General features: G+C 51.7%; 1 protein-coding gene across 1 annotated transcript in view; it reads left to right on the top strand.

The window, feature by feature from the left end:
* Positions 1-27,998, top strand: part of lamb4 (laminin, beta 4) — a 65,826-nt gene that overhangs the window by 20,211 nt on the left and 17,617 nt on the right. The window contains exons 22-30 of the mRNA XM_031316235.2: positions 3,724-3,955; positions 4,588-4,745; positions 5,372-5,596; positions 7,242-7,459; positions 9,340-9,436; positions 9,533-9,902; positions 10,005-10,165; positions 10,770-10,978; positions 11,204-11,404. Coding sequence (XP_031172095.2) covers positions 3,724-3,955; positions 4,588-4,745; positions 5,372-5,596; positions 7,242-7,459; positions 9,340-9,436; positions 9,533-9,902; positions 10,005-10,165; positions 10,770-10,978; positions 11,204-11,404 — 1,871 coding nt within the window. The remainder of the gene's footprint in view (positions 1-3,723; positions 3,956-4,587; positions 4,746-5,371; positions 5,597-7,241; positions 7,460-9,339; positions 9,437-9,532; positions 9,903-10,004; positions 10,166-10,769; positions 10,979-11,203; positions 11,405-27,998) is intronic.

Raw genomic sequence — 27,998 nt, 5'->3', positions numbered from 1 at the left:
TGAGTACATCCCAGGTAAGGACAAAAAGAAAAAAAAGAAAATGAAAGGCAAAACTGTGGAAGATGTGGACGCAGGCATGCAAGAGACAAATGCCCAGCTAAAGACAGAGAATGCAATAAATGCCACAAAATTGGTCACTTTGCAAACAAATGCAAAACCAGAATGATACAAGAAGTGACTGAAGAAGTTGACAGCTTATTCTTAGGCTCAATAGATGAGACTACAACCAAGAATGAGGCTACAGTGGATGAAGTCATCACCGATACAGAGCCACCATGACGCACAACTCTAGTGATATGCCATACTCCAGTTAGCTTCAAGATAGATTCTGGTGCTGACACAACGATAATAAATGAGGCTACATATAGCCGTCTCCGTGTCAAGCCAAAACTTAGTCCAGTTACCTCTAAACTGGAAAGTCCAGGAGGAACTTGGGGCAATTCCTAGCCAAGATACAATAGTCAAAAGGGAGAAAAATAACAGACACTTACTTTAGGGTAATAGTGGCAAAGTCTACATGTGATAACCTACTGAGCAGATCTGTCGGTGTTCGCCTGGGTCTGATAACACATCGAAGAAGTCAGTGTGTTTGGGGAGTTAGGACTGCTTAAAGGAGACCCCATAAAAATAGTCCTAAAAGAAAACGCTAAGCCATACAGTGTCGCAGCCCCTCGCTTCATACCCATTCCCCTGCTACCTAAAGTAGAAGAGGAGCTGAAGCGAATGGAAGAGAATGGCATAATAGAGCGTGTGACGGAGCACACAGAATGGGTAGCGCCAATGGTGCCTGTCATTAAGCCGACTGGAAAAGTAAGAATCTGTGTAGGTCTTACTAAACTGAATGAGAACGTGAAAAGGGAAAAGTTCATCTTGCCGACCACAGACAGCATCTTGCACAAACTGGCCTGAAGTAAGGAGTACACAACTCTGGATGCTGCCAGTGGATTTTGGCAGATGGCCCTAGATGAAGAAAGTTCAAAGTTAACTACCTTCATAACACCAAATGGTCGCTACTGCTTTAAACGGCTCCCATTTGGAATAACATCCGCACCAGAGATATTCCAAAGGAGGATGCAAGAACTGCCGCAGGATCACGAGGGCACGGTAGTTTACATGGACGACATACTTGTGTTCGGAGCCACTCTGGAAGAGCACGACCGCCGCTTGAAAAGGGTGATAGAGACTATCCGCACATCTGGCCTAAAACTCAACCACCAGAAATGTAAGTTCAGGCCCTTCACTTCCTGGGCCAGGTTATCAGTCAGGAGGGCGTGACTCCAAGCCCAGAAAGAGTGTCCGCCATCACCGCCCTGGAGACACCTACAAATGTGAGTGAGTTAAAAAGGGTACTTGGTATGGTGAATTATGTTGGCAGATACATACCCAACTTGTCACAAATCCTTCATCCCCTTAACGAGCTGTTGAAGAATACAGTAGCATGGGTGTGGGACTCGCAGCAAGAAGCAGCCTTCAAGAAGGTAAAAACACTGATATCCTCTGCACCTGTTCTTCAGTACTTTGATACAAAACTGCCCACTGTTGTAGGAGCTGACGCATCCAGTTATGGATTAGGAGGAGTACTGCTGCAAAATCATGGAGGCATACTCAAACCAGTAGCCTACTGCTCTCTGTGCAGTGGAATGAAGCGGAAAAGAAGTATGCACAGATAGAAAAGGAGTGTCTTGCTAGTGTATGGGCTTCAGAAAAGTTCTATCTATATCTGTGTGGTCTGGAAAGCTACAAATTACTTACCGACCATAAACCACTGGTGACACTCATCAACCACAGAGACCTAGACAAAACTCCACTGAGGTGTCAGCAACTTCTAATCCGCCTAATGAAGTTCAACCCTGTCGCTGAGTACATCCCAGGTAAGAACCTGATAGTACCTGACGTGCTGTCGAGACACCCGGAGTCAAAAGTGGACAACACAAAACTGAGTGAGAACATCCAGGCATACGTGGACGCCATTGAAGAGCTGGAAATGCCTAAAACAGTGCTGGAGCATATAAAGGCAGAGACAGAGAAGGATGAAACCCTGCAGAAGGTCAGACAATACATTAAGTCTGGCTGGCCACGATATAAAAGAGATTATTAGACTATTTTATGGACAGAAGTAGTCTTAGTGAGCATAATGCGAGATCATAAAGACAGATGCCAGGGCTAAGCAGGCCTACGAATACACCTACAACAGGAGATACACAGCAAAGCCGCTTCCTGCCTTAGGTGTCGGCGACAGAGTACGACTGAAAACAGACTCAGAGAAGACATGGAGAGGCTTCGTGTTCCACTCCACGTTCGTTTGTGGTGAAAACGCCACAAGGAGACACCACCAGATGAAAGCGGAGGCATCTGCAGATCGTCAACCAAGAAAAGAAGGACACTCGGGCACAGACACCAGAAGTCTCCACCCCACCAGGTAGCATGGCATCTGCCACCCGTCCAACCCAAACTGACTCTGAGACTGGTAGCATAACATCGCCATCCAGAGTTTTGAGGACACGCTCTGGACGTGCTGTGAAACCTGCTGTCAAGCTGACTTACTAGTCAGAAGAACTGTGTTAACTAGTAATGTTTACAAATGATTACAGACCAGTTATGTTAAAGGAAGAAGAGAAAGGACTGAGTAGAATGTTTTTTGTTTATGTTTATATTTATGTCTACTTAAACAGTACGTTTGAAAGAATAATATTGACAAATAGAATAAGAGAAATTATGCTTATTTGATACATGGGTTTCTTAAAAAGAAGAATACGGAAAATATTGTGTTTTCATACAAAAGCTAATTTCAGAGTATGTTTCTTAGATACAGTTGTTTTGTTTAATACTGTATGAAACCCCAGACTAAAAGGGGGAGATGTCACATAAACCTGTTATGATCTGTGATTGAGCATACGTCAGGACGCACGCATACGTACCATAATACAGGAAGTCAAATGAACAGATTCACGTGTGTAAGTTACGACATGTTGGAATAAAGTCGAGCTAAAGACAACCCACCGTCTCCTCATAAATATATTTTATACGAAGATAGCAACACTTCACAACCCCAGATGAGACAAGAAGCTAACGTTAGCCACCTTGCTGTGACGGCCCCTCTGCCTCTGCCTCGCCACTGCAGGAGACTGTGTGTATTCCTCCAACACGCTGTAGAACGTTACTGATTTAAAACCGTTTTCCAGGTTAGTGGGGGTGCATACCGCTCAAAACCAACATGAAAAATGTAGCTAGTAATGCTCACTCAGCGTTTAGTTTTGTTGTTAAACTGTGTGTAAAATGAGCGGTGACGTTCTATTTTCTGGATGGTTTCAAGGTAACGGTCGGTAGCTAACATTAGCAGATAAGCCCGTACTCTGGCGTCCAACGCTGCAAAAACATGCTGCAACAAATTATGAGACATAACCGAGCATGAGAATGGCCATCAAAACCTTATATTATGTATGACGCTCCTATACACTTCAGTTAATTCAAATAAATTGTGAATCAATTAATTATTTTTATTTCTGATTTCTGATTAGAAGAACTTGACACAGTGCTGAGCTGCATCTCAGATTAATCTTCAGGTTCCCAGGTTTCAGACAATGTACAACACTTCTAACGTTGACATGCTGTCTCTCCCTGAACCTCCCCGTCCCCCCATCCTCTCCGCTCTAATAAAAAGGGGTGGAAAGTTAAGGTGTTAATGAAAATCAGTCTGAGGATTTCTTTTCTACTGTTTTGCAGCATGTGAGTGTGACCCTCGAGGTTTGCTGTCGGAGCTTTGTGATCAGGTCGGAGGTCAGTGTGCGTGTCGTGTAGAGGTAACAGGTCAACGCTGTGATCGCTGTCAGGCGGGGTTCTGGGGTTTCCCTTTCTGTCGACCCTGTGAATGTAACGGACTGTCGGAGGTTTGTGATGAAGAAACCGGAGAGTGTCTGAACTGCAGGGAGCAGGCCACCGGACCAAACTGTGACAGGTTATATGTCATGATATATCTACGAATATTTAACACTCATGATATATCTATAATTATACCATGGTCTGGATGAAGACTCAATTCTGATTGGCTGCAGGGTGTCCATACAAATTGAAATAGGACACCTATTGAAGGAGTTCTGGTGAAACTGTTTACCGTTCTAAATGAATGCGCTACATTAAAAGAAACTGGGAATGTGTTATTTCCAACACTGTGGTGCTTCAGTGCCTTGTCCTCTGAACACCACAGGATGGCGCTACCACACAAGCTGCAGTGGGAGCAGTAAAAAAAAGTTTGCATTGCAGAAGAACCTTATGGGATGGGAATGATTGTTCCAGGTATTAGTCATACTCTCAGGTGTAACTTTAGATTTTGATTGTGAAACACATCGCAAATTGATGGTTTAAAACAATATTATTTGGCAAGTGACCATGGTATAAGCGGGTTAATACCTTTAGAGGTGTCTATTGTCACATATTAATGGACGGTGAAGTCCATTAATACCTGACAAAGGACACCTCGTTGGGTATTAACCCTTACATATAGAACAGGGTTAGGGTTAACCCCTCTAAGCACTAAGTCATGAGCATCCTGTAGATTCATTTCTAGTGACCTCCTGTGTTGCTGACCAGGTGTGTGGAGGGTTACTATGGTAACCCTGTATCCAGAACGCCCTGTCAGCCCTGCCTGTGTCCGGACGCTCAGAGCAGCGGACGTTTCTTCGCCACCTCTTGCCAACACGACCCACAATCCCTCAGTGTGACCTGTGACTGCCGGGAGGGGCACACAGGTAGGACCTTACCTCTCACAATGATGGCTGACTACTTTTAAAAATGAACTCTGGAGAGACACAGGAGCACTGTATCCAGAGAGCAGAGAGTCCTGGTTAGACTATGAGGTTTAAGGAGATAAGACAGGTAGTAACTGTTTATGAGTATGTTTGGCATTAAATAAAGGTTTATTGTTACTGTTTAAACCCAGATGAAATCTGCATTTTTTTAAGTTTTCAGAAGTGATTCAGACTGAAAATCTGGAGAAAATTCTGCAGAACTCTGCATCCACAGATTCCCTGTGATCCTGCTGATTAAGCTAGAGTACATAATTTAATACATATTCGTTCCATGAGACGTAGTTAACTTTCAGTTTTGACTCATGCCATTTGTGTACCAATCTCCTGCAGGAGTAGTTAAGAGCATATTTCATCATTATACCATGGAGTATGACAGTCTAGTTTTAGTTGTAAAAGGTGAAACTGAACTCAGGAGACTAAAAAGAGTTGTTTAAGTCACTTTGTACAGTTTTAAACAGCACTGTCAATGCAGTGAAAGGAGTGCAGGCAGAGGCTTAGTTTTGTTTATGTGCATGAACATTTACCTTCAACATGTTAGCATTTAAAACTGACGGTGACTGTCTCAGGTCCGAGTTGCGACAGATGCAGCCCTGGTTTCTATGGCGACCTGTCGTTGCCCGGTGCCCGGTGTGAGGAGTGTCCCTGCAACAACAACATCAGCCCGGACGACCGTGACGCCTGCGACAGCCTGACGGGAGAATGTCTGCAATGCCTTCACAACACGATGGGACCACACTGTCAAGACTGCAAACCTGGTTACTACGGCAATGCCCTGGACCAGGACTGCAACGGTAAAGATTATAATAATGATGAGAAGAAGGCGGAGGTGCTGCAGGATTTTCCTACAGGCCTATTTATATATATTCCACTGGGTTATAAAACACAGCAAACTCTCCCCTAGCACTCTAAACCCATTTTATTCTCTTAACATTCAGACCACTCACATTTACTCCATCTCGTCTCCACAATTCCTCCCTTTAATTCTTTCTTTAATTGCTACTTTTTGAGCTTTGTGAGGAATTTATGTTATTGTTGATCTGACTCTTATGAGAATCACTTACTTTCGTAAATTGGTACGGTTTACTGAACCAAAAAGAGAAAAACGACTTCAGAGGAGAGGGAAAGTGGGCGTGAAATTTGCAGACACTACTCTGACCAATTTCTCCAATTTATCAAAAGTGAGAGTTTTTAAAAAGGTGGACCACAGCCATCCTCTGTTGGAGCTGTTTCAGTTGCTACGTCTGGCCATAGGTACAGGACTAACAGATTAAAAAAGATAAAAAAGTATTTATCACTGATGCCATACATATGGTTAATCGCTATTTATACCATGGTCTGGGTGAATACTCGATTCTGATTGGCTGCAGGGTGTCCATAAAAAAGTGATATAGGACACCTACTAAAGGAGTTCTGGTGAAACTGTCTGTTTACCGTTCTAAATTAATGCGCTACATTAAATCAAAAAGGAAATGTGGATTTATTGTTTCCAACTCGTCCTCTGAACACCACATGATGGCGCTAACACACAGGCTGCAGGAAGTAAGTTATACTCTGAACACCACATGATGGCGCTAACACACAGTCTGCAGGAAGTAAGTTCTACTGCCCCTCTGGACTGACTTTGTTTCACAGCGAATAACGTTATCTCTCATCCCGTTCACTGTTCAGGTCGCTGCTTCAGGCTGCACCGCTGCAGCCGACAGTAACGTTACACATCACGGAGCTAATTCTTCATAAAAGTCGTTATATTGTTTTGGGGACAATGACATGGCTGATAGCTAGCTTGTCTTGTTGTTCAACATACTGTCAAATTATTTTTACTGATTGCCAACTGTACACAATGTTATTGACTTTGGATCTAGCTAGCATAGCGTTAGCTTTCTGGCTCGTAGCTAAACTGAAGGTTCTATCAGCTGAGCGGACTATATAAATATCTCCGGTTGCTAAGGGAGGCAAGTCGTATCTAAGGTCCTTCCTAATTCCTGGGGGAGTCTACAACGTTTGCATTGCATAAGAACCTGATGGATGGGAATGATTGTTCCAGGTATTGGTCAAACTGTCAGGTGTAACCAGGGAAACGGAGTTATTGTTTGGATAAACTTTAGATTTCGATTGTAAAACTAATTAAAATATGAACTAATGTTCTAAAAATATGTTATTTGGCAAGTGACCATGGTATAAGCGGGTTAATGCCCTTCAAGGTGTCCATTGTCAGGTATTAATGGACTTCGGCGGAGGTGGCTGCGCGTCGGACGGTTCACGCCTCGCCGTCGTCCATTAATACCTGACAATGGACACCTCGTCGGGCTTTAACCCTTACTTAATTGTTGTTGTCTTTTGTAATGAATCTTATTGTATGTGTTGGTTACTTGCTGTATCATAGATCGCCACTTGGTGAAAGTAATGATTACCTTATATTTATTGTGCATTTCCCAGAGTGCTCTTGTGACCGGCGGGGGACGGAGGTGACTCAGTGTCCTCTGGAGAGTCCCTGCTTCTGTGATTCGAGGACGGGACGGTGTCCCTGCAGGACGGGGGTGCTTGGTGTCCTCTGTGACGAGTGTGAGGACGGATACTGGAACCTGGGCAGAGCCTCAGGATGTCAACCCTGCAGCTGTGATCTTGTTAACTCTTTCTCCAACATTTGCAACAAGGTAAGACATACACACCCACAACAAGGTAAGACATACACACCCACAGACACCAACCACAGACACAACCACAGACACCAACCACAGACACAACTACAGACACAACTACAGACACCAACTACAGACACCAACCACAGACACAACCACAGACACCAACCACATACACAACCACAGACACCAACCACAGACACCACCACAGAAACAACCACAGACACAACCACAGACACAACCACAGACACCAACCACAGACACAACTACAGACACCAACTACAGACACCAACTACAGACACCAACCACAGACGCAACCACAGACACAACCACAGACACCAACCACAGACACAACTACAGACACAACTACAGACACCAACTACAGACACCAACCACAGACACCAACCACAGACAGCAACCACAGACACAACTACAGACACAACTACAGACACCAACTACAGACACCAACCACAGACACCAACCACAGACAGCAACCACAGACGCAACCACAGACACAACCACAGACACAACCAAAGACACAACCACAGACACAACCACAGACACAACCACAGACACAACTACAGACACAACCACAGACACCAACTACAGACACAACGACAAACACCAACCACAGACACAACCACAGACACAACTACAGACACAGACACAACCACAGACACAACCACAGACACCAACAGACACAACCACAGACACAACCACAGACACAACCACAGACACCAACAACAGACACCACCACAGACACCAACCACAGACACAACCACATACACAGACACAACCACAGACACAACTACAGACACAGACACAACCACAGACACAACCACAGACACAACCACAGACACAGACACAACCACAGACACAACAGACACAGTTCTGGTTAGACTGCTGTTCATCTTTTTTACTAATATCTTTTTCTACAAACATAATCACAAAAACGCCGTCCCACTGGTAGTTGAAATCACCTCTGATACGGCTTCGAAACGACCGGAAGTCATTAATTTCCTCTGGAGATTCGCAGACTGCATGCAAATGGGTCCCAACTGGGTCCGAACGAGTGCGGTGCGAAAATAATCGTGTCAGTTGGTCATCCGGATGCGTTCAAAAAATGTAACTCTTGCAAAAGGCTACGGACGGTTCCTATCGACAACTCCAGCGTTGCTATGGTACTGATAAACAAACCTGCTAATGCTAATTAGCAGCTAGCAACAGACATCGAAGTATTATTGACATTATACCCTATATCACATTTAACTATTGACATTATACCGCTATATCACATTTAACTATTGACATTATACCCTATATCACATTTAACTATTGACATTATACCCTATATCACATTTAACTATTGACATTATACCGCTATATCACATTTAACTATTGACATTATACCCTATATCACATTTAACTATTGACATTATACCCTATATCACATTTAACTATTGACATTATACCCTATATCACATTTAACTATTGACATTATACCCTATATCACATTTAACCGACGTGACATGTCAACGTCCTGGGCAGCTGTTCTCCACGCAGCAGCCTTTCTATTCATATCTGTATAAGAGAGGTCATAGAGAATCGTACATTCAGACACTTATCAGTCGTTCTAGTCTCTCTGCCATTTTTCTGAGTCACTTCTGAAGCTTTTCCATGGTGTAGTACGACGTCCGCTGGGGGCGTATTGCGTATTACGGAGCTGATTTCAACTGCCAGTGTGAAGGCGACGTTAAAGTTTCATCTTTAGGTCAAAGTGTTGTAATGTGTAACTTTAAGGGATAAAACAACTTTATATATTCAGCGCATTTCCAGTTTGGTGTTAATTACTTACAGTAGAAACTGTTTATTGACTGAAGTGGTGATGCGTTCAGGTGACGGGACAGTGTCCGTGTCGTCATGAGTTTGGAGGAAGACAGTGTGACGAATGTGGAGAAAATCATTTTGGGAATCCAGACCTGCAGTGTATTTGTGAGTAAAGACACAAACACACCTCTAACATTGTCTTTAAGCCTTTCTGTGACAGATCTCAGCTGGTTTTATCTGTATAACTCATCTTATTGTCAGCTTGTGACTGTAACCTGGAGGGAACCGAGTGTCCGTCATGTGACCCTGAAACCGGCGAGTGTCTCTGTCGGGTTGGCATCACCGGTATCTTCTGTGATCAGTGCGCCCCTGGATACGACTCGGCTTTCCCGGCCTGCGCGGAGTGCCACCCGTGCACCGCCCTCTGGGTCGGAAGCGTGACCGATGTCCAGCGAGCTGCCCAGAGGATGAAAACTTTCATCACTAGCCATGGCGATGACCTGCGGCCCAGAGACGGTTGCCAACTGCAACAGATGCTGGAGTTGCAGTCCAAGCTGGACAGCCTCGCCAACCTGACGAGACTCTCCCCGCCAAATCTGGAGAAGCTGGAGAAACTGTTTGCGATGATCGGGTATGTTCTACAGTTATTAATTACACAGAAGAGTTTTACAGCCTCACAGCAACATCAGCAAACACAGAGTAACACTGTGAAGAAACATTTTCTTCCTCACAGGAAGGTGAAAGACGGCATCGACCCAAACATGATTCTGATTGACCTGTCTCCTCTCCTCAACACGGACATCGACAATATTCGTCTGGAGTTCAATACCCTGCTGAATAACCTGAAGAAGAAACTCATCGAGGATCCGGACGATGAAGAGGAACTCATTGAGGGTACAGCGATGCTGTTCTTGTAACATTTTCATGTACTAAACAGACAGATAATACTTCTCTGAAATACTGATAACCCTTTGCTCTTGCATGCTTTATTGTGTTATAGATTTGAATATATACAGTATATTCACCCATTTTCTGCAGCTTCTGTGGGGTCAGATTGTCCCTCTGCTGGTTCAGGACCTCTTACAGTGATGAGTCCGCTGTTCTTAGTCTCGCTCAGATCTTTGCCTCCACACAGTGTCATGGTAGTTTACAAAGAGTTCCTTTTGTCTGACACAGGGATATTTCAGTTGCAATACCAACTTTGCTTGATATGAAAGAGATTCTCAGAAAACTAACGCTGTAAATGGTACAAGGAACCCTCTAACCTGCTGCATTATTAACAATATGAATATTGTTGTTAAGAATTTAGCCCAAAGCAGTTACACTGATAACACTGAGACTGATGCTGAGTCACCTGCACACATGTTAGAGAAAATTAAACCTGCTGATCATAAAACAAAACTTCATCTCAGAACAGAATGTGCTGGTTTAATTCTTTCTTAGTTATTAGTTAATACGTCTTATTCTGAACTCAGTGTGTTGTCTGATGCTGTTGTAGAGCTGCTGGATGAGATCCAGAAGCTTCACAACGCCTTCATGTTGGACGAGAAAAGAGTGAGAAACGCCAGTAAAGCTCTGGAGGACTCCATGGACACCAGACAGGAAGTTAAACACAAACTGAGCATGTGCAGCAGCAGCAGCGGCGGAGACCTGGCATCACTGGAGAAGAAGGTCAAAGAGCTCAGCGTGGCCGACCTCAATCGAAAGGTAAGCATTAACTGTAGAGTCACATGACTCACACATCAACCAATCAGAGATGTGGATGAAGTTCCTTTGTGTATTGTTATTAATAATTAAGAGTGTGTTGTGATGCTGTGTGCAGTCTAAAGTATGATATAAATCCTAAAGTTCAAGTGACCAGTAAGTGATGAATAGTCACAGTCAGGTGAAAGTATTCATGATCTTTAACCAGTATGTTGTGGACTGATGCAGATCTGTGGAGGACCAGGTCTGGAGGACTGTTCAGGCTGTGGTGGAGCGCTGTGTGGATCTCTGGATCTGGGAAACAGGAAATGTGGGGGTCCAAACTGTGACGGAGTCTTTCCTGTGAGTCAGATAGCTTCAGAGACAGCAGAGAGGGCGAAGGATCGACTCGTCATGCTCCCGTCCAGTTTGCAGGAGTCCCATAACAAGGCAGGTTTACCCTGGGACCACTGGGCTGGAACTGAGTCCACTTCAGGGAGTTTTAACAGGGTCGCCGCTGTGTGCAATTGCTGTCTTTGTAAATGATAGAGAGAGTGGTGAGTGTTATCTAAACCTATTCTATCTGTAAAGTGTCCGGAGATAACTCTAGGATTTGACACTATAAATCAAATTTAAATTGAATTGAACTCAGTAAAGGCTTAGATTAGATCAGTGGTTCAGATTAGAGATGCAACAGTCCAGAGGGGTATTGCACAAAACCAGGATAAGGGATTAAGCCGGGATATTACAGTTATCCTGGATGAATTTAGCCTTGACTCGGTTGCACAAAAGCAGAGGCACCTAAGTTACCATGGATATTTATTCTGTACAGCTAGCCTGCTCCTGACCAGGCTAACAGCCAGGATGTATTAATCCAGGAGCCTTTTCTATTCACTCAGCAGTGGTTTTACCTTGTTTTTATAAGCCTGCATTAAAATACAACAGGTACATATTGCTGTTCAGTTAAACACTGTTATTATTTAAAGTTGTGACCATTATTCTTATAATTATTCATGTGATAGTTGTTGTTACTGTTATATTGCTGCATGAAGACTCATCATCATCATCATCATCATCATCTTCTTCCGCTTATCCGGTAACGGGTCGCGGGGGTAGCAGCTCCAGCAGGGGACCCCAAACTTCCCTTTCCCGAGCCACATTAACCAGCTCCGACTGGGGGATCCCGAGGCGTTCCCAGGCCAGGTTGGAGATATAATCCCTCCACCTAGTCCTGGGTCTTCCCCGAGGCCTCCTTCCAGCTGGACGTGCCTGGAAAACCTCCCTAGGGAGGCGCCCAGGGGGCATCCTTACCAGATGCCCGAACCACCTCAACTGGCTCCTTTCGACGCGAAGGAGCAGCGGCTCTACTCCGAGCTCCTCACGGATGACTGAGCTTCTCACCCTATCTCTAAGGGAGACGCCAGCCACCCTCCTGAGGAAACCCATTTTGGCCGCTTGTACCCTGGATCTCGTTCATTCGGTCATGACCCAGCCTTCATGACCATAGGTGAGGGTAGGAACGAAAACTGACCGGTAGATTGAGAGCTTTGCCTTCTGGCTCAGCTCTCTTTTCGTCACAACAGTGCGATAAATTGAGTGTAATACCGCACCCGCTGCGCCGATTCTCCGACCAATCTCCCGCTCCATTGTTCCCTCACTCGCGAACAAGACTCCAAGGTACTTGAACTCCTTCACTTGGGGTAAAGACTCATTCCCTACCTGGAGAAGGCACTCCATCGGTTTCCTGCTGAGAACCATGGCCTCAGATTTAGAGGTGCTGATCCTCATTCCAGCCGCTTCACACTCGGCTGCGAACCGATCCAGTGAGTGCTGAAGGTCACAGGCCGACGATGCCATCAGGACCACATCATCTGCAAAAAGCAGCGATGAGATCCCCAGCTCACCAAACTGCAACCCCTCTCCACCCCGACTACGCCTCGATATCCTGTCCATAAATACTACAAACAGGATTGGTGACAAAGCGCAGCCCTGGCGGAGGCCAACTCTCACCTGAAACGAGTCCGACTTACTGCCGAGAACCCGGACACAGCTCTCGCTTTGGTCGTACAGAGATTGGATGGCCCTGAGAAGGGACCCCCTCACCCCATACTCCCGCAGCACCTCCCACAGTGTCTCCCGGGGGACCCGGTCATACGCCTTCTCCAGATCCACAAAGCACATGTAGACCGGTTGGGCATACTCCCAGGCTCCCTCCAGGATCCTTGCGAGAGTAAAGACTCCACCTAGTCTCTCCTCCTCAGCCTGACTCGACCTAGTCTCTCCTCCTCAGCCTGACTCGACCTGGTCTCTCCTCCTCAGTCTGACTCGACCTGGTCTCTCCTCCTCAGTCTGACTCGACCTGGTCTCTCCTCCTCAGTCTGACTCGACCTAGTCTCTCCTCCTCAGCCTGACTCGACCTAGTCTCTCCTCCTCAGCCTGACTCGACCTAGTCTCTCCTCCTCAGCCTGACTCGACCTAGTCTCTCCTCCTCAGCCTGACCTAATCTCTCCTCCTCAGCCTGACCTAGTCTCTCCTCCTCAGTCTGACTCGACCTAGTCTCTCCTCCTCAGCCTGACTCGACCTAGTCTCTCCTCCTCAGTCTGACTCGACCTAGTCTCTCCTCCTCAGTCTGACTCGACCTAGTCTCTCCTCCTCAGCCTGACTCGACCTAGTCTCTCCTCCTCAGTCTGACTCGACCTAGTCTCTCCTCCTCAGCCTGACTCGACCTAGTCTCTCCTCCTCAGCCTGACTCGACCTAGTCTCTCCTCCTCAGCCTGACCTAGTCTCTCCTCCTCAGCCTGACTCCACCTAGTCTCTCCTCCTCAGTCTGACTCCACCTAGTCTCTCCTCCTCAGTCTGACTCCACCTAGTCTGTCCTCCTCAGTCTGACTCCACCTAGTCTCTCCTCCTCAGCCTGACCTAGTCTCTCCTCCTCAGCCTGACTCGACCTAGTCTTTCCTCCTCAGCCTGACTCGACCTAGTCTCTCCTCCTCAGTCTGACTCGACCTGGTCTCTCCTCCTCAGTCTGACTCGACCTAGTCTCTCCTCCTCAGCCTGACTCGACCTAGTCTCTCCTCCTCAGCCTGACTCGAACTAGTCTCTCCTCCTCAGCCTGACTCGACCTAGTCTCTCCTCCTCAGCCTGACCTAGTCTCTCCTCCTCAGCCTGACCTAGTCTCTCCTCCTCAGTCTGACTCGACCTAGTCTCTCCTCCTCAGCCTGACTCGACCTAGTCTCTCCTCCTCAGTCTGACTCGACCTAGTCTCTCCTCCTCAGCCTGACTCGACCTAGTCTCTCCTCCTCAGCCTGACTCGACCTAGTCTCTCCTCCTCAGCCTGACCTAGTCTCTCCTCCTCAGCCTGACCTAGTCTCTCCTCCTCAGCCTGACTCCACCTAGTCTCTCCTCCTCAGCCTGACCTAATCTCTCCTCCTCAGCCTGACTCCACCTAGTCTCTCCTCCTCAGTCTGACTCCACCTAGTCTCTCCTCCTCAGTCTGACTCCACCTAGTCTCTCCTCCTCAGTCTGACTCGACCTGGTCTCTCCTCCGCAGCCTGACTCGACCTAGTCTCTCCTCCTCAGCCTGACTCCACCTAGTCTGTCCTCCTCAGTCTGACTCCACCTAGTCTCTCCACCTCAGCCTGACCTAGTCTCTCCTCCTCAGCCTGACCTAGTCTCTCCTCCTCAGCCTGACTCGACCTAGTCTTTCCTCCTCAGCCTGACTCGACCTAGTCTCTCCTCCTCAGTCTGACTCGAACTGGTCTCTCCTCCTCAGCCTGGCTCGACCTAGTCTCTCCTCCTCAGCCTGACCTAGTCTCTCCTCCTCAGCCTGACTCGACCTAGTCTTTCCTCCTCAGCCTGACTCGACCTAGTCTCTCCTCCTCAGTCTGACTCGAACTGGTCTCTCCTCCTCAGCCTGGCTCGACCTAGTCTCTCCTCCTCAGCCTGACCTAGTCTCTCCTTCTCAGCCTGACTCGACCTAGTCTCTCCTCCTCAGCCTGACTCGACCTAGTCTCTCCTCCTCAGTCTGACTCGACCTGGTCTCTCCTCCGCAGCCTGACTCGACCTAGTCTCTCCTCCTCAGCCTGACTCCACCTAGTCTGTCCTCCTCAGTCTGACTCCACCTAGTCTCTCCTCCTCAGCCTGACCTAGTCTCTCCTCCTCAGCCTGACCTAGTCTCTCCTCCTCAGCCTGACTCGACCTAGTCTCTCCTCCTCAGTCTGACTCGAACTGGTCTCTCCTCCTCAGCCTGGCTCGACCTAGTCTCTCCTCCTCAGCCCGACTCGACCTAGTCTCTCCTCCTCAGCCTGACTCCACCTAGTCTCTCCTCCTCAGTCTGACTCCACCTAGTCTCTCCTCCTCAGTCTGACTCGACCTGGTCTCTCCTCCGCAGCCTGACTCGACCTAGTCTCTCCTCCTCAGCCTGACTCGACCTAGTCTCTCCTCCTCAGCCTGACTCGACCTAGTCTCTCCTCCTCAGCCTGACCTAATCTCTCCTCCTCAGCCTGACTCCACCTAGTCTGTCCTCCTCAGTCTGACTCCACCTAGTCTCTCCTCCTCAGCCTGACCTAGTCTCTCCTCCTCAGCCTGACTCCACCTAGTCTCTCCTCCTCAGCCTGACCTAGTCTCTCCTCCTCAGCCTGACCTAGTCTCTCCTCCTCAGCCTGACTCCACCTAGTCTCTCCTCCTCAGTCTGACTTGACCTAGTCTCTCCTCCTCAGCCTGACTCCACCTAGTCTCTCCTCCTCAGCCTGACCTAGTCTCTCCTCCTCAGTCTGACTCGACCTAGTCTCTCCTCCTCAGCCTGACTCCACCTAGTCTCTCCTCCTCAGTCTGACTCCGCCTAGTCTCTCCTCCTCAGTCTGACTTGACCTAGTCTCTCCTCCTCAGCCTGACTCGACCTAGTCGCTCCTCCTCAGCCTGACTCGACCTAGTCTCTCCTCCTCAGTCTGACTCGACCTGGTCTCTACTCAGTCTGGCTCGACCTAGTCTCTCCTCCTCAGCCTGACTCGACCTAGTCTCTCCTCCTCAGCCTGACTCGACCTAGTCTCTACTCCTCAGTCTGGCTCGACCTAGTCTCTCCTCCTCAGCCTGACCTAGTCTCTCCTCCTCAGCCTGACTCGATGTAGTCTCTCCTCCTCAGTCCGACTCGATGTAGTCTCTCCTCCTCAGCCTGACTCGACCTAGTCGCTCCTCCTCAGCCTGACTCGACCTAGTCTCTCCTCCTCAGTCTGACTCGACCTGGTCTCTACTCAGTCTGGCTCGACCTAGTCTCTCCTCCTCAGCCTGACTCGACCTAGTCTCTCCTCCTCAGCCTGACTCGACCTAGTCTCTACTCCTCAGTCTGGCTCGACCTAGTCTCTCCTCCTCAGCCTGACCTAGTCTCTCCTCCTCAGCCTGACTCGATGTAGTCTCTCCTCCTCAGTCCGACTCGATGTAGTCTCTCCTCCTCAGCCTGACTCGACCTAGTCGCTCCTCCTCAGCCTGGCTCGACCTAGTCTCTCCTCCTCAGCCTGACCTAGTCTCTCCTCCTCAGCCCGACTCGACCTAGTCTCTCCTCCTCAGCCTGACCTAGTCTCTCCTCCTCAGCCTGACCTAGTCTCTCCTTCTCAGCCGGACCTAGTCTCTCCTCCTCAGCCTGACTCCACCTAGTCTCTCCTCCTCAGCCTGACCTAGTCTCTCCTCCTCAGTCTGACTAGACCTAGTCTCTCCTCCTCAGTCTGACTCCACCTAGTCTCTCCTCCTCAGCCTGACTCGACCTAGTGTCTCCTCCTCAGCCTGACTTGACCTAGTCTCTCCTCCTCAGCCTGACTCGACCTAGTCACTCCTCAGTCCGACTCGATGTAGTCTCTCCTCCTCAGCCTGACTCGATGTAGTCTCTCCTCCTCAGTCCGACTCGATGTAGTCTCTCCTCCTCAGCCTGACTCGACCTAGTCGCTCCTCCTCAGCCTGGCTCGACCTAGTCTCTCCTCCACAGTCTGACTCGACCTAGTCTCTCCTCCTCAGCCTGACTCGACCTAGTCTCTCCTCCTCAGTCTGACTCGACCTAGTCTCTCCTCCTCAGTCTGACTCGACCTAGTCTCTCCTCCTCAGCCTGACTCGACCTAGTCTCTCCTCCTCAGTCTGACTCGACCTAGTCTCTCCTCCTCAGCCTGACTCGACCTAGTCACTCCTCAGTCCGACTCGATGTAGTCTCTCCTCCTCAGCCTGACTCGACCTAGTCTCTCCTCCTCATCCTGACTCGACCTAGTCTCTCCTCCTCAGCCTGGCTCAACCTAGTCTCTCCTCCTCAGCCTGACCTAGTCTCTCCTCCTCAGCCCGACTCGACCTAGTCTCTCCTCCTCAGCCTGACCTAGTCTCTCCTCCTCAGCCTGACCTAGTCTCTCCTTCTCAGCCTGACCTAGTCTCTCCTCCTCAGCCCGACTCGACCTAGTCTCTCCTTCTCAGCCTGACCTAGTCTCTCCTCCTCAGCCTGGCTCGACCTAGTCTCTCCTCCTCAGCCTGACCTAGTCTCTCCTCCTCAGCCTGACCTAGTCTCTCCTCCTCAGCCCGACTCGACATAGTCTCTCCTCCTCAACCTGACTTGACCTAGTCTCTCCTCCTCAGCCTGACTCGACCTAGTCACTCCTTAGTCCGACTCAATGTAGTCTCTCCTCCTCAGCCTGACTCGATGTAGTCTCTCCTCCTCAGTCCGACTCGATGTAGTCTCTCCTCCTCAGCCTGACTCGACCTAGTCGCTCCTCCTCAGCCTGGCTCGACCTAGTCTCTCCTCCTCAGCCTGACCTAGTCTCTCCTCCTCAGCCCGACTCGACCTAGTCTCTCCTCCTCAGCCTGACCTAGTCTCTCCTCCTCAGCCTGACCTAGTCTCTCCTTCTCAGCCGGACCTAGTCTCTCCTCCTCAGCCTGACTCCACCTAGTCTCTCCTCCTCAGCCTGACCTAGTCTCTCCTCCTCAGTCTGACTCGACCTAGTCTCTCCTCCTCAGCCTGACTCCACCTAGTCTCTCCTCCTCAGTCTGACTCCACCTAGTCTCTCCTCCTCAGCCTGACCTAGTCTCTCCTCCTCAGCCTGACCTAGTCTCTCCTCCTCAGTCTGACTCCACCTAGTCTCTCCTCCTCAGCCTGACTCGACCTAGTCGCTCCTCCTCAGCCTGACTCGACCTAGTCTCTCCTCCTCAGTCTGACTCGATCTGGTCTCTCCTCCTCAGCCTGGCTCGACCTAGTCTCTCCTCCTCAGCCTGACCTAGTCTCTCCTTCTCAGCCTGACCTAGTCTCTCCTCCTCAGCCTGACTCGACCTGGTCTCTCCTCCTCAGCCTGACTCGACCTAGTCTCTCCTCCTCAGCCTGACCTAGTCTCTCCTCCTCAGCCTGACTCGACCTAGTCTCTCCTTCTCAGCCTGACCTAGTCTCTCCTCCTCAGCCTGGCTCGACCTAGTCTCTCCTCCTCAGCCTGACCTAGTCTCTCCTCCTCAGCCTGACTCGATGTAGTCTCTCCTCCTCAGTCCGACTCGATGTAGTCTCTCCTCCTCAGCCTGACTCGACCTAGTCGCTCCTCCTCAGCCTGGCTCGACCTAGTCTCTCCTCCTCAGTCCGACTCGATGTAGTCTCTCCTCCTCAGCCTGACTCGACCTAGTCGCTCCTCCTCAGCCTGGCTCGACCTAGTCTCTCCTCCTCAGCCTGACCTAGTCTCTCCTCCTCAGCCTGACCTAGTCTCTCCTCCTCAGCCAGACTCGACCTAGTCTTTCCTCCTCAGCCTGAATCGACCTAGTCTTTCCTCCTCAGTCTGGCTCGACCTAGTCTCTCCTCCTCAGCCTGACTCCACCTAGTCTCTCCTCCTCAGCCTGACTCGATGTAGTCTCTCCTCCTCAGTCCGACTCGATGTAGTCTCTCCTCCTCAGCCTGACTCGACCTAGTCGCTCCTCCTCAGCCTGGCTCGACCTAGTCTCTCCTCCTCAGTCTGACTCGACCTAGTCTCTCCTCCTCAGTCTGACTCGACCTAGTCTCTCCTCCTCAGCCTGACTCGACCTAGTCTCTCCTCCTCAGCCTGACCTAGTCTCTCCTCCTCAGCCTGACCTAGTCTCTCCTCCTCAGCCTGACTCCACCTAGTCTCTCCTCCTCAGTCTGACTCGAACTGGTCTCTCCTCCTCAGCCTGGCTCGACCTAGTCTCTCCTCCTCAGTCTGACTCCACCTAGTCTCTCCTCCTCAGTCTGACTCGACCTGGTCTCTCCTCCGCAGCCTGACTCGACCTAGTCTCTCCTCCTCAGCCTGACTCCACCTAGTCTGTCCTCCTCAGTCTGACTCCACCTAGTCTCTCCTCCTCAGCCTGACCTAGTCTCTCCTCCTCAGCCTGACTCCACCTAGTCTCTCCTCCTCAGCCTGACCTAGTCTCTCCTCCTCAGCCTGACTCCACCTAGTCTCTCCTCCTCAGTCTGACTTGACCTAGTCTCTCCTCCTCAGCCTGACTCCACCTAGTCTCTCCTCCTCAGCCTGACCTAGTCTCTCCTCCTCAGTCTGACTCGACCTAGTCTCTCCTCCTCAGCCTGACTCCACCTAGTCTCTCCTCCTCAGTCTGACTCCACCTAGTCTCTCCTCCTCAGCCTGACCTAGTCTCTCCTCCTCAGCCTGACTCCACCTAGTCTCTCCTCCTCAGTCTGACTCCACCTAGTCTCTCCTCCTCAGCCTGACTCCACCTAGTCTCTCCTCCTCAGTCTGACTCCACCTAGTCTCTCCTCCTCAGCCTGACCTAGTCTCTCCTCCTCAGCCTGACCTAGTCTCTCCTCCTCAGCCTGACTCGACCTAGTCTTTCGTCCTCAGCCTGACTCGACCTAGTCTCTCCTCCTCAGTCTGACTCGACCTAGTCTCTCCTCCTCAGCCTGACTCGACCTAGTCTCTCCTCCTCAGCCTGACCTAGTCTCTCCTCCTCAGCCTGACTCGACCTAGTCTCTCCTCCTCAGCCTGGCTCAACCTAGTCTCTCCTCCTCAGCCTGACCTAGTCTCTCCTCCTCAGCCCGACTCGACCTAGTCTCTCCTCCTCAGCCTGACCTAGTCTCTCCTCCTCAGCCTGACCTAGTCTCTCCTTCTCAGCCGGACCTAGTCTCTCCTCCTCAGCCTGACTCCACCTAGTCTCTCCTCCTCAGCCTGACCTAGTCTCTCCTCCTCAGTCTGACTCGACCTAGTCTCTCCTCCTCAGCCTGACTCCACCTAGTCTCTCCTCCTCAGTCTGACTCCACCTAGTCTCTCCTCCTCAGCCTGACTCCACCTAGTCTCTCCTCCTCAGTCTGACTCCACCTAGTCTCTCCTCCTCAGCCTGACCTAGTCTCTCCTCCTCAGCCTGACCTAGTCTCTCCTCCTCAGCCTGACTCGACCTAGTCTTTCGTCCTCAGCCTGACTCGACCTAGTCTCTCCTCCTCAGTCTGACTCGACCTAGTCTCTCCTCCTCAGCCTGACTCGACCTAGTCTCTCCTCCTCAGCCTGACCTAGTCTCTCCTCCTCAGCCTGACTCGACCTAGTCTCTCCTCCTCAGCCTGGCTCAACCTAGTCTCTCCTCCTCAGCCTGACCTAGTCTCTCCTCCTCAGCCCGACTCGACCTAGTCTCTCCTCCTCAGCCTGACCTAGTCTCTCCTCCTCAGCCTGACCTAGTCTCTCCTTCTCAGCCGGACCTAGTCTCTCCTCCTCAGCCTGACTCCACCTAGTCTCTCCTCCTCAGCCTGACCTAGTCTCTCCTCCTCAGTCTGACTCGACCTAGTCTCTCCTCCTCAGCCTGACTCCACCTAGTCTCTCCTCCTCAGTCTGACTCCACCTAGTCTCTCCTCCTCAGCCTGACTCGACCTAGTCTCTCCTCCTCAGTCTGACTCGATCTGGTCTCTCCTCCTCAGCCTGGCTCGACCTAGTCTCTCCTCCTCAGCCTGACCTAGTCTCTCCTTCTCAGCCTGACCTAGTCTCTCCTCCTCAGCCTGACTCGACCTGGTCTCTCCTCCTCAGCCTGACTCGACCTAGTCTCTCCTCCTCAGCCTGACCTAGTCTCTCCTCCTCAGCCTGACTCGACCTAGTCTCTCCTCCTCAGCCTGACCTAGTCTCTCCTCCTCAGCCTGACCTAGTCTCTCCTCCTCAGTCTGACTCGACCTAGTCTCTCCTCCTCAGCCTGACTCGACCTAGTCTCTCCTCCTCAGCCTGACTCGACCTAGTCTCTCCTCCTCAGTCTGGCTCGACCTAGTCTCTCCTCCTCAGTCTGACTCGACCTAGTCTCTCCTCCTCAGCCTGACTCGACCTAGTCTCTCCTCCTCAGTCTGACTCGACCTAGTCTCTCCTCCTCAGCCTGACTCGACCTAGTCTCTCCTCCTCAGTCTGACTCGACCTAGTCTCTCCTCCTCAGTCTGACTCGACCTAGTCTCTCCTCCTCAGCCTGACTCGACCTAGTCTCTCCTCCTCAGTCTGACTCCACCTAGTCTCTCCTCCTCAGCCTGACCTAGTCTCTCCTCCTCAGCCTGACCTAGTCTCTCCTCCTCAGCCTGACTCGACCTAGTCTCTCCTCCTCAGTCTGACTCGACCTAGTCTCTCCTCCTCAGCCTGACTCGACCTAGTCTCTCCTCCTCAGTCTGACTCGACCTAGTCTCTCCTCCTCAGTCTGACTCGACCTAGTCTCTCCTCCTCAGCCTGACTCGACCTAGTCTCTCCTCCTCAGTCTGACTCCACCTAGTCTCTCCTCCTCAGCCTGACCTAGTCTCTCCTCCTCAGCCTGACCTAGTCTCTCCTCCTCAGCCTGACTCGACCTAGTCTTTCCTCCTCAGCCTGACTCGACCTAGTCTCTCCTCCTCAGTCTGACTCGACCTAGTCTCTCCTCCTCAGCCTGACTCGACCTAGTCTCTCCTCCTCAGCCTGACCTAGTCTCTCCTCCTCAGCCTGACTCGACCTAGTCTCTCCTCCTCAGCCTGACCTAGTCTCTCCTCCTCAGCCTGACTCCACCTAGTCTCTCCTCCTCAGCCTGACTCGACCTAGTCTCTCCTCCTCAGTCTGACTCCACCTAGTCTCTCCTCCTCAGCCTGACTCGACCTAGTCGCTCCTCCTCAGCCTGACTCGACCTAGTCTCTCCTCCTCAGTCTGACTCGACCTGGTCTCTACTCCTCAGTCTGGCTCGACCTAGTCTCTCCTCCTCAGCCTGACTCGACCTAGTCTCTCCTCCTCAGCCTGACTCGACCTAGTCTCTCCTCCTCAGCCTGACCTAGTCTCTCCTCCTCAGCCTGACTCGACCTAGTCTCTCCTCCTCAGCCTGACCTAGTCTCTCCTCCTCAGCCTGACTCCACCTAGTCTCTCCTCCTCAGCCTGACTCGACCTAGTCTCTCCTCCTCAGTCTGACTCCACCTAGTCTCTCCTCCTCAGCCTGACTCGACCTAGTCGCTCCTCCTCAGCCTGACTCGACCTAGTCTCTCCTCCTCAGTCTGACTCGATCTGGTCTCTCCTCCTCAGCCTGGCTCGACCTAGTCTCTCCTCCTCAGCCTGACCTAGTCTCTCCTTCTCAGCCTGACCTAGTCTCTCCTCCTCAGCCTGACTCGACCTGGTCTCTCCTCCTCAGCCTGACTCGACCTAGTCTCTCCTCCTCAGCCTGACCTAGTCTCTCCTCCTCAGCCTGACTCGACCTAGTCTCTCCTCCTCAGCCTGACTCGACCTAGTCTCTCCTCCTCAGCCTGACCTAGTCTCTCCTCCTCAGCCAGACTCGACCTAGTCTTTCCTCCTCAGCCTGAATCGACCTAGTCTCTCCTCCTCAGTCTGACTCGACCTAGTCTCTCCTCCTCAACCTGACTCCACCTAGTCTCTCCTCAGCCTGACTCGACCTAGTCTCTCCTCCTCAGTCTGACTCGACCTGGTCTCTCCTCCTCAGTCTGACTCGACCTAGTCTCTCCTCCTCAGCCTGACTCGACCTAGTCTCTCCTCCTCAGTCTGACTCGACCTAGTCTCTCCTCCTCAGCCTGACTCGACCTAGTCTCTCCTTCTCAGCCTGACCTAGTCTCTCCTCCTCAGCCTGGCTCGACCTAGTCTCTCCTCCTCAGCCTGACCTAGTCTCTCCTCCTCAGCCTGACTCGATGTAGTCTCTCCTCCTCAGTCCGACTCGATGTAGTCTCTCCTCCTCAGCCTGACTCGACCTAGTCTCTCCTCCTCAGCCTGACCTAGTCTCTCCTCCTCAGCCCGACTCGACCTAGTCTCTCCTCCTCAGCCTGACCTAGTCTCTCCTCCTCAGCCTGACCTAGTCTCTCCTTCTCAGCCGGACCTAGTCTCTCCTCCTCAGCCTGACTCCACCTAGTCTCTCCTCCTCAGCCTGACCTAGTCTCTCCTCCTCAGTCTGACTCGACCTAGTCTCTCCTCCTCAGTCTGACTCCACCTAGTCTCTCCTCCTCAGCCTGACTCGACCTAGTGTCTCCTCCTCAGCCTGACTTGACCTAGTCTCTCCTCCTCAGCCTGACTCGACCTAGTCACTCCTCAGCCTGACTCGACCTAGTCTCTCCTCCTCAGCCTGACTCGACCTGGTCTCTCCTCCTCAGCCTGACTCGACCTAGTCTCTCCTCCTCAGCCTGACCTAGTCTCTCCTCCTCAGCCTGACTCGACCTAGTCTCTCCTTCTCAGCCTGACCTAGTCTCTCCTCCTCAGCCTGGCTCGACCTAGTCTCTCCTCCTCAGCCTGACCTAGTCTCTCCTCCTCAGCCTGACTCGATGTAGTCTCTCCTCCTCAGTCCGACTCGATGTAGTCTCTCCTCCTCAGCCTGACTCGACCTAGTCGCTCCTCCTCAGCCTGGCTCGACCTAGTCTCTCCTCCTCAGCCTGACCTAGTCTCTCCTCCTCAGCCCGACTCGACCTAGTCTCTCCTCCTCAGCCTGACCTAGTCTCTCCTCCCCAGCCTGACTCCACCTAGTCTCTCCTCCTCAGCCTGACCTAGTCTCTCCTCCTCAGCCTGACTCCACCTAGTCTCTCCTCCTCAGTCTGACTCCACCTAGTCTCTCCTCCTCAGCCTGACTCCACCTAGTCTCTCCTCCTCAGTCTGACTCCACCTAGTCTCTCCTCCTCAGCCTGACCTAGTCTCTCCTCCTCAGCCTGACCTAGTCTCTCCTCCTCAGCCTGACTCGACCTAGTCTCTCCTCCTCAGCCTGACCTAGTCTCTCCTCCTCAGCCTGACCTAGTCTCTCCTCCTCAGCCTGACTCCACCTAGTCTCTCCTCCTCAGTCTGACTCCACCTAGTCTCTCCTCCTCAGCCTGACCTAGTCTCTCCTCCTCAGCCCGACTCGACCTAGTCGCTCCTCCTCAGCCTGGCTCGACCTAGTCTCTCCTCCTCAGCCTGACCTAGTCTCTCCTCCTCAGCCCGACTCGACCTAGTCTCTCCTCCTCAGCCTGACCTAGTCTCTCCTCCTCAGCCTGACCTAGTCTCTCCTTCTCAGCCGGACCTAGTCTCTCCTCCTCAGCCTGACTCCACCTAGTCTCTCCTCCTCAGCCTGACCTAGTCTCTCCTCCTCAGTCTGACTCGACCTAGTCTCTCCTCCTCAGCCTGACTCCACCTAGTCTCTCCTCCTCAGTCTGACTCCACCTAGTCTCTCCTCCTCAGCCTGACCTAGTCTCTCCTCCTCAGCCTGACCTAGTCTCTCCTCCTCAGTCTGACTCCACCTAGTCTCTCCTCCTCAGCCTGACTCGACCTAGTCGCTCCTCCTCAGCCTGACTCCACCTAGTCTCTCCTCCTCAGTCTGACTCCACCTAGTCTCTCCTCCTCAGCCTGACCTAGTCTCTCCTCCTCAGCCTGACCTAGTCTCTCCTCCTCAGCCTGACTCGACCTAGTCTTTCCTCCTCAGCCTGACTCGACCTAGTCTCTCCTCCTCAGTCTGACTCGACCTAGTCTCTCCTCCTCAGCCTGACTCGACCTAGTCTCTCCTCCTCAGCCTGACCTAGTCTCTCCTCCTCAGCCTGACTCGACCTAGTCTCTCCTCCTCAGCCTGACCTAGTCTCTCCTCCTCAGCCTGACTCCACCTAGTCTCTCCTCCTCAGCCTGACTCGACCTAGTCTCTCCTCCTCAGTCTGACTCCACCTAGTCTCTCCTCCTCAGCCTAACTCGACCTAGTCGCTCCTCCTCAGCCTGACTCGACCTAGTCTCTCCTCCTCAGTCTGACTCGACCTGGTCTCTACTCCTCAGTCTGGCTCGACCTAGTCTCTCCTCCTCAGCCTGACTCGACCTAGTCTCTCCTCCTCAGCCTGACTCGACCTAGTCTCTACTCCTCAGTCTGGCTCGACCTAGTCTCTCCTCCTCAGCCTGACTCCACCTAGTCTCTACTCCTCAGTCTGACTCCACCTAGTCTCTCCTCCTCAGCCTGACCTAGTCTCTCCTCCTCAGCCTGACCTAGTCTCTCCTCCTCAGCCAGACTCGACCTAGTCTTTCCTCCTCAGCCTGAATCGACCTAGTCTTTCCTCCTCAGTCTGGCTCGACCTAGTCTCTCCTCCTCAGCCTGACTCCACCTAGTCTCTCCTCCTCAGCCTGACTCGATGTAGTCTCTCCTCCTCAGTCCGACTCGATGTAGTCTCTCCTCCTCAGCCTGACCTAGTCTCTCCTCCTCAGCCTGACTCGACCTAGTCTCTCCTCCTCAGCCTGACCTAGTCTCTCCTCCTCAGCCTGACCTAGTCTCTCCTCCTCAGCCTGACTCCACCTAGTCTCTCCTCCTCAGTCTGACTCCACCTAGTCTCTCCTCCTCAGCCTGACTCCACCTAGTCTCTCCTCCTCAGTCTGACCTAGTCTCTCCTCCTCAGCCTGACTCGACCTAGTCTCTCCTCCTCAGCCTGACCTAGTCTCTCCTCCTCAGCCTGACTCCACCTAGTCTCTCCTCCTCAGCCTGACTCCACCTAGTCTCTCCTCCTCAGCCTGACTCGACCTAGTCTCTCCTCCTCAGTCTGACTCCACCTAGTCTCTCCTCCTCAGCCTAACTCGACCTAGTCGCTCCTCCTCAGCCTGACTCGACCTAGTCTCTCCTCCTCAGTCTGACTCGACCTGGTCTCTACTCCTCAGTCTGGCTCGACCTAGTCTCTCCTCCTCAGCCTGACTCGACCTAGTCGCTCCTCCTCAGCCTGGCTCGACCTAGTCTCTCCTCCTCAGCCTGACCTAGTCTCTCCTCCTCAGCCCGACTCGACCTAGTCTCTCCTCCTCAGCCTGACCTAGTCTCTCCTCCTCAGCCTGACCTAGTCTCTCCTTCTCAGCCGGACCTAGTCTCTCCTCCTCAGCCTGACTCCACCTAGTCTCTCCTCCTCAGCCTGACCTAGTCTCTCCTCCTCAGTCTGACTCGACCTAGTCTCTCCTCCTCAGCCTGACTCCACCTAGTCTCTCCTCCTCAGTCTGACTCCACCTAGTCTCTCCTCCTCAGCCTGACCTAGTCTCGCCTCCTCAGCCTGACCTAGTCTCTCCTCCTCAGTCTGACTCCACCTAGTCTCTCCTCCTCAGCCTGACTCGACCTAGTCGCTCCTCCTCAGCCTGACTCCACCTAGTCTCTCCTCCTCAGTCTGACTCCACCTAGTCTCTCCTCCTCAGCCTGACCTAGTCTCTCCTCCTCAGCCTGACCTAGTCTCTCCTCCTCAGCCAGACTCGACCTAGTCTTTCCTCCTCAGCCTGACTCGACCTAGTCTCTCCTCCTCAGTCTGACTCGACCTAGTCTCTCCTCCTCAGCCTGACTCGACCTAGTCTCTCCTCCTCAGCCTGACCTAGTCTCTCCTCCTCAGCCTGACTCGACCTAGTCTCTCCTCCTCAGCCTGACCTAGTCTCTCCTCCTCAGCCTGACTCCACCTAGTCTCTCCTCCTCAGCCTGACTCGACCTAGTCTCTCCTCCTCAGTCTGACTCCACCTAGTCTCTCCTCCTCAGCCTAACTCGACCTAGTCGCTCCTCCTCAGCCTGACTCGACCTAGTCTCTCCTCCTCAGTCTGACTCGACCTGGTCTCTACTCCTCAGTCTGGCTCGACCTAGTCTCTCCTCCTCAGCCTGACTCGACCTAGTCTCTCCTCCTCAGCCTGACTCGACCTAGTCTCTACTCCTCAGTCTGGCTCGACCTAGTCTCTCCTCCTCAGCCTGACTCCACCTAGTCTCTACTCCTCAGTCTGACTCCACCTAGTCTCTCCTCCTCAGCCTGACCTAGTCTCTCCTCCTCAGCCTGACCTAGTCTCTCCTCCTCAGCCAGACTCGACCTAGTCTTTCCTCCTCAGCCTGAATCGACCTAGTCTTTCCTCCTCAGTCTGGCTCGACCTAGTCTCTCCTCCTCAGCCTGACTCCACCTAGTCTCTCCTCCTCAGCCTGACTCGATGTAGTCTCTCCTCCTCAGTCCGACTCGATGTAGTCTCTCCTCCTCAGCCTGACTCGACCTAGTCTCTCCTCCTCAGCCTGACCTAGTCTCTCCTTCTCAGCCGGACCTAGTCTCTCCTCCTCAGCCTGACCTAGTCTCTCCTCCTCAGCCTGACCTAGTCTCTCCTTCTCAGCCGGACCTAGTCTCTCCTCCTCAGCCTGACCTAGTCTCTCCTCCTCAGCCTGACCTAGTCTCTCCTCCTCAGTCTGACTCGACCTAGTCTCTCCTCCTCAGCCTGACTCGACCTAGTCTCTCCTCCTCAGTCTGACTCGACCTAGTCTCTCCTCCTCAGCCTGACTCGACCTAGTCTCTCCTCCTCAGCCTGACTCGACCTAGTCTCTCCTCCTCAGCCTGACTCGACCTAGTCTCTCCTCCTCAGCCTGACCTAGTCTCTCCTCCTCAGCCTGACCTAGTCTCTCCTCCTCAGTCTGACTCGACCTAGTCTCTCCTCCTCAGCCTGACTCGACCTAGTCTCTCCTCCTCAGTCTGACTCGACCTAGTCTCTCCTCCTCAGTCTGACTCGACCTAGTCTCTCCTCCTCAGCCTGACTCGACCTAGTCTCTCCTTCTCAGCCTGACCTAGTCTCTCCTCCTCAGCCTGGCTCGACCTAGTCTCTCCTCCTCAGCCTGACCTAGTCTCTCCTCCTCAGCCTGACTCGATGTAGTCTCTCCTCCTCAGTCCGACTCGATGTAGTCTCTCCTC

The sequence above is a fragment of the Sander lucioperca genome, chromosome 7 (genome assembly GCF_008315115.2).
Source record: "Sander lucioperca isolate FBNREF2018 chromosome 7, SLUC_FBN_1.2, whole genome shotgun sequence".
In the NCBI taxonomy this organism is placed as follows: Eukaryota; Metazoa; Chordata; class Actinopteri; order Perciformes; family Percidae; genus Sander; species Sander lucioperca.
This window is presented reverse-complemented; position numbering and strand designations above follow the sequence as displayed.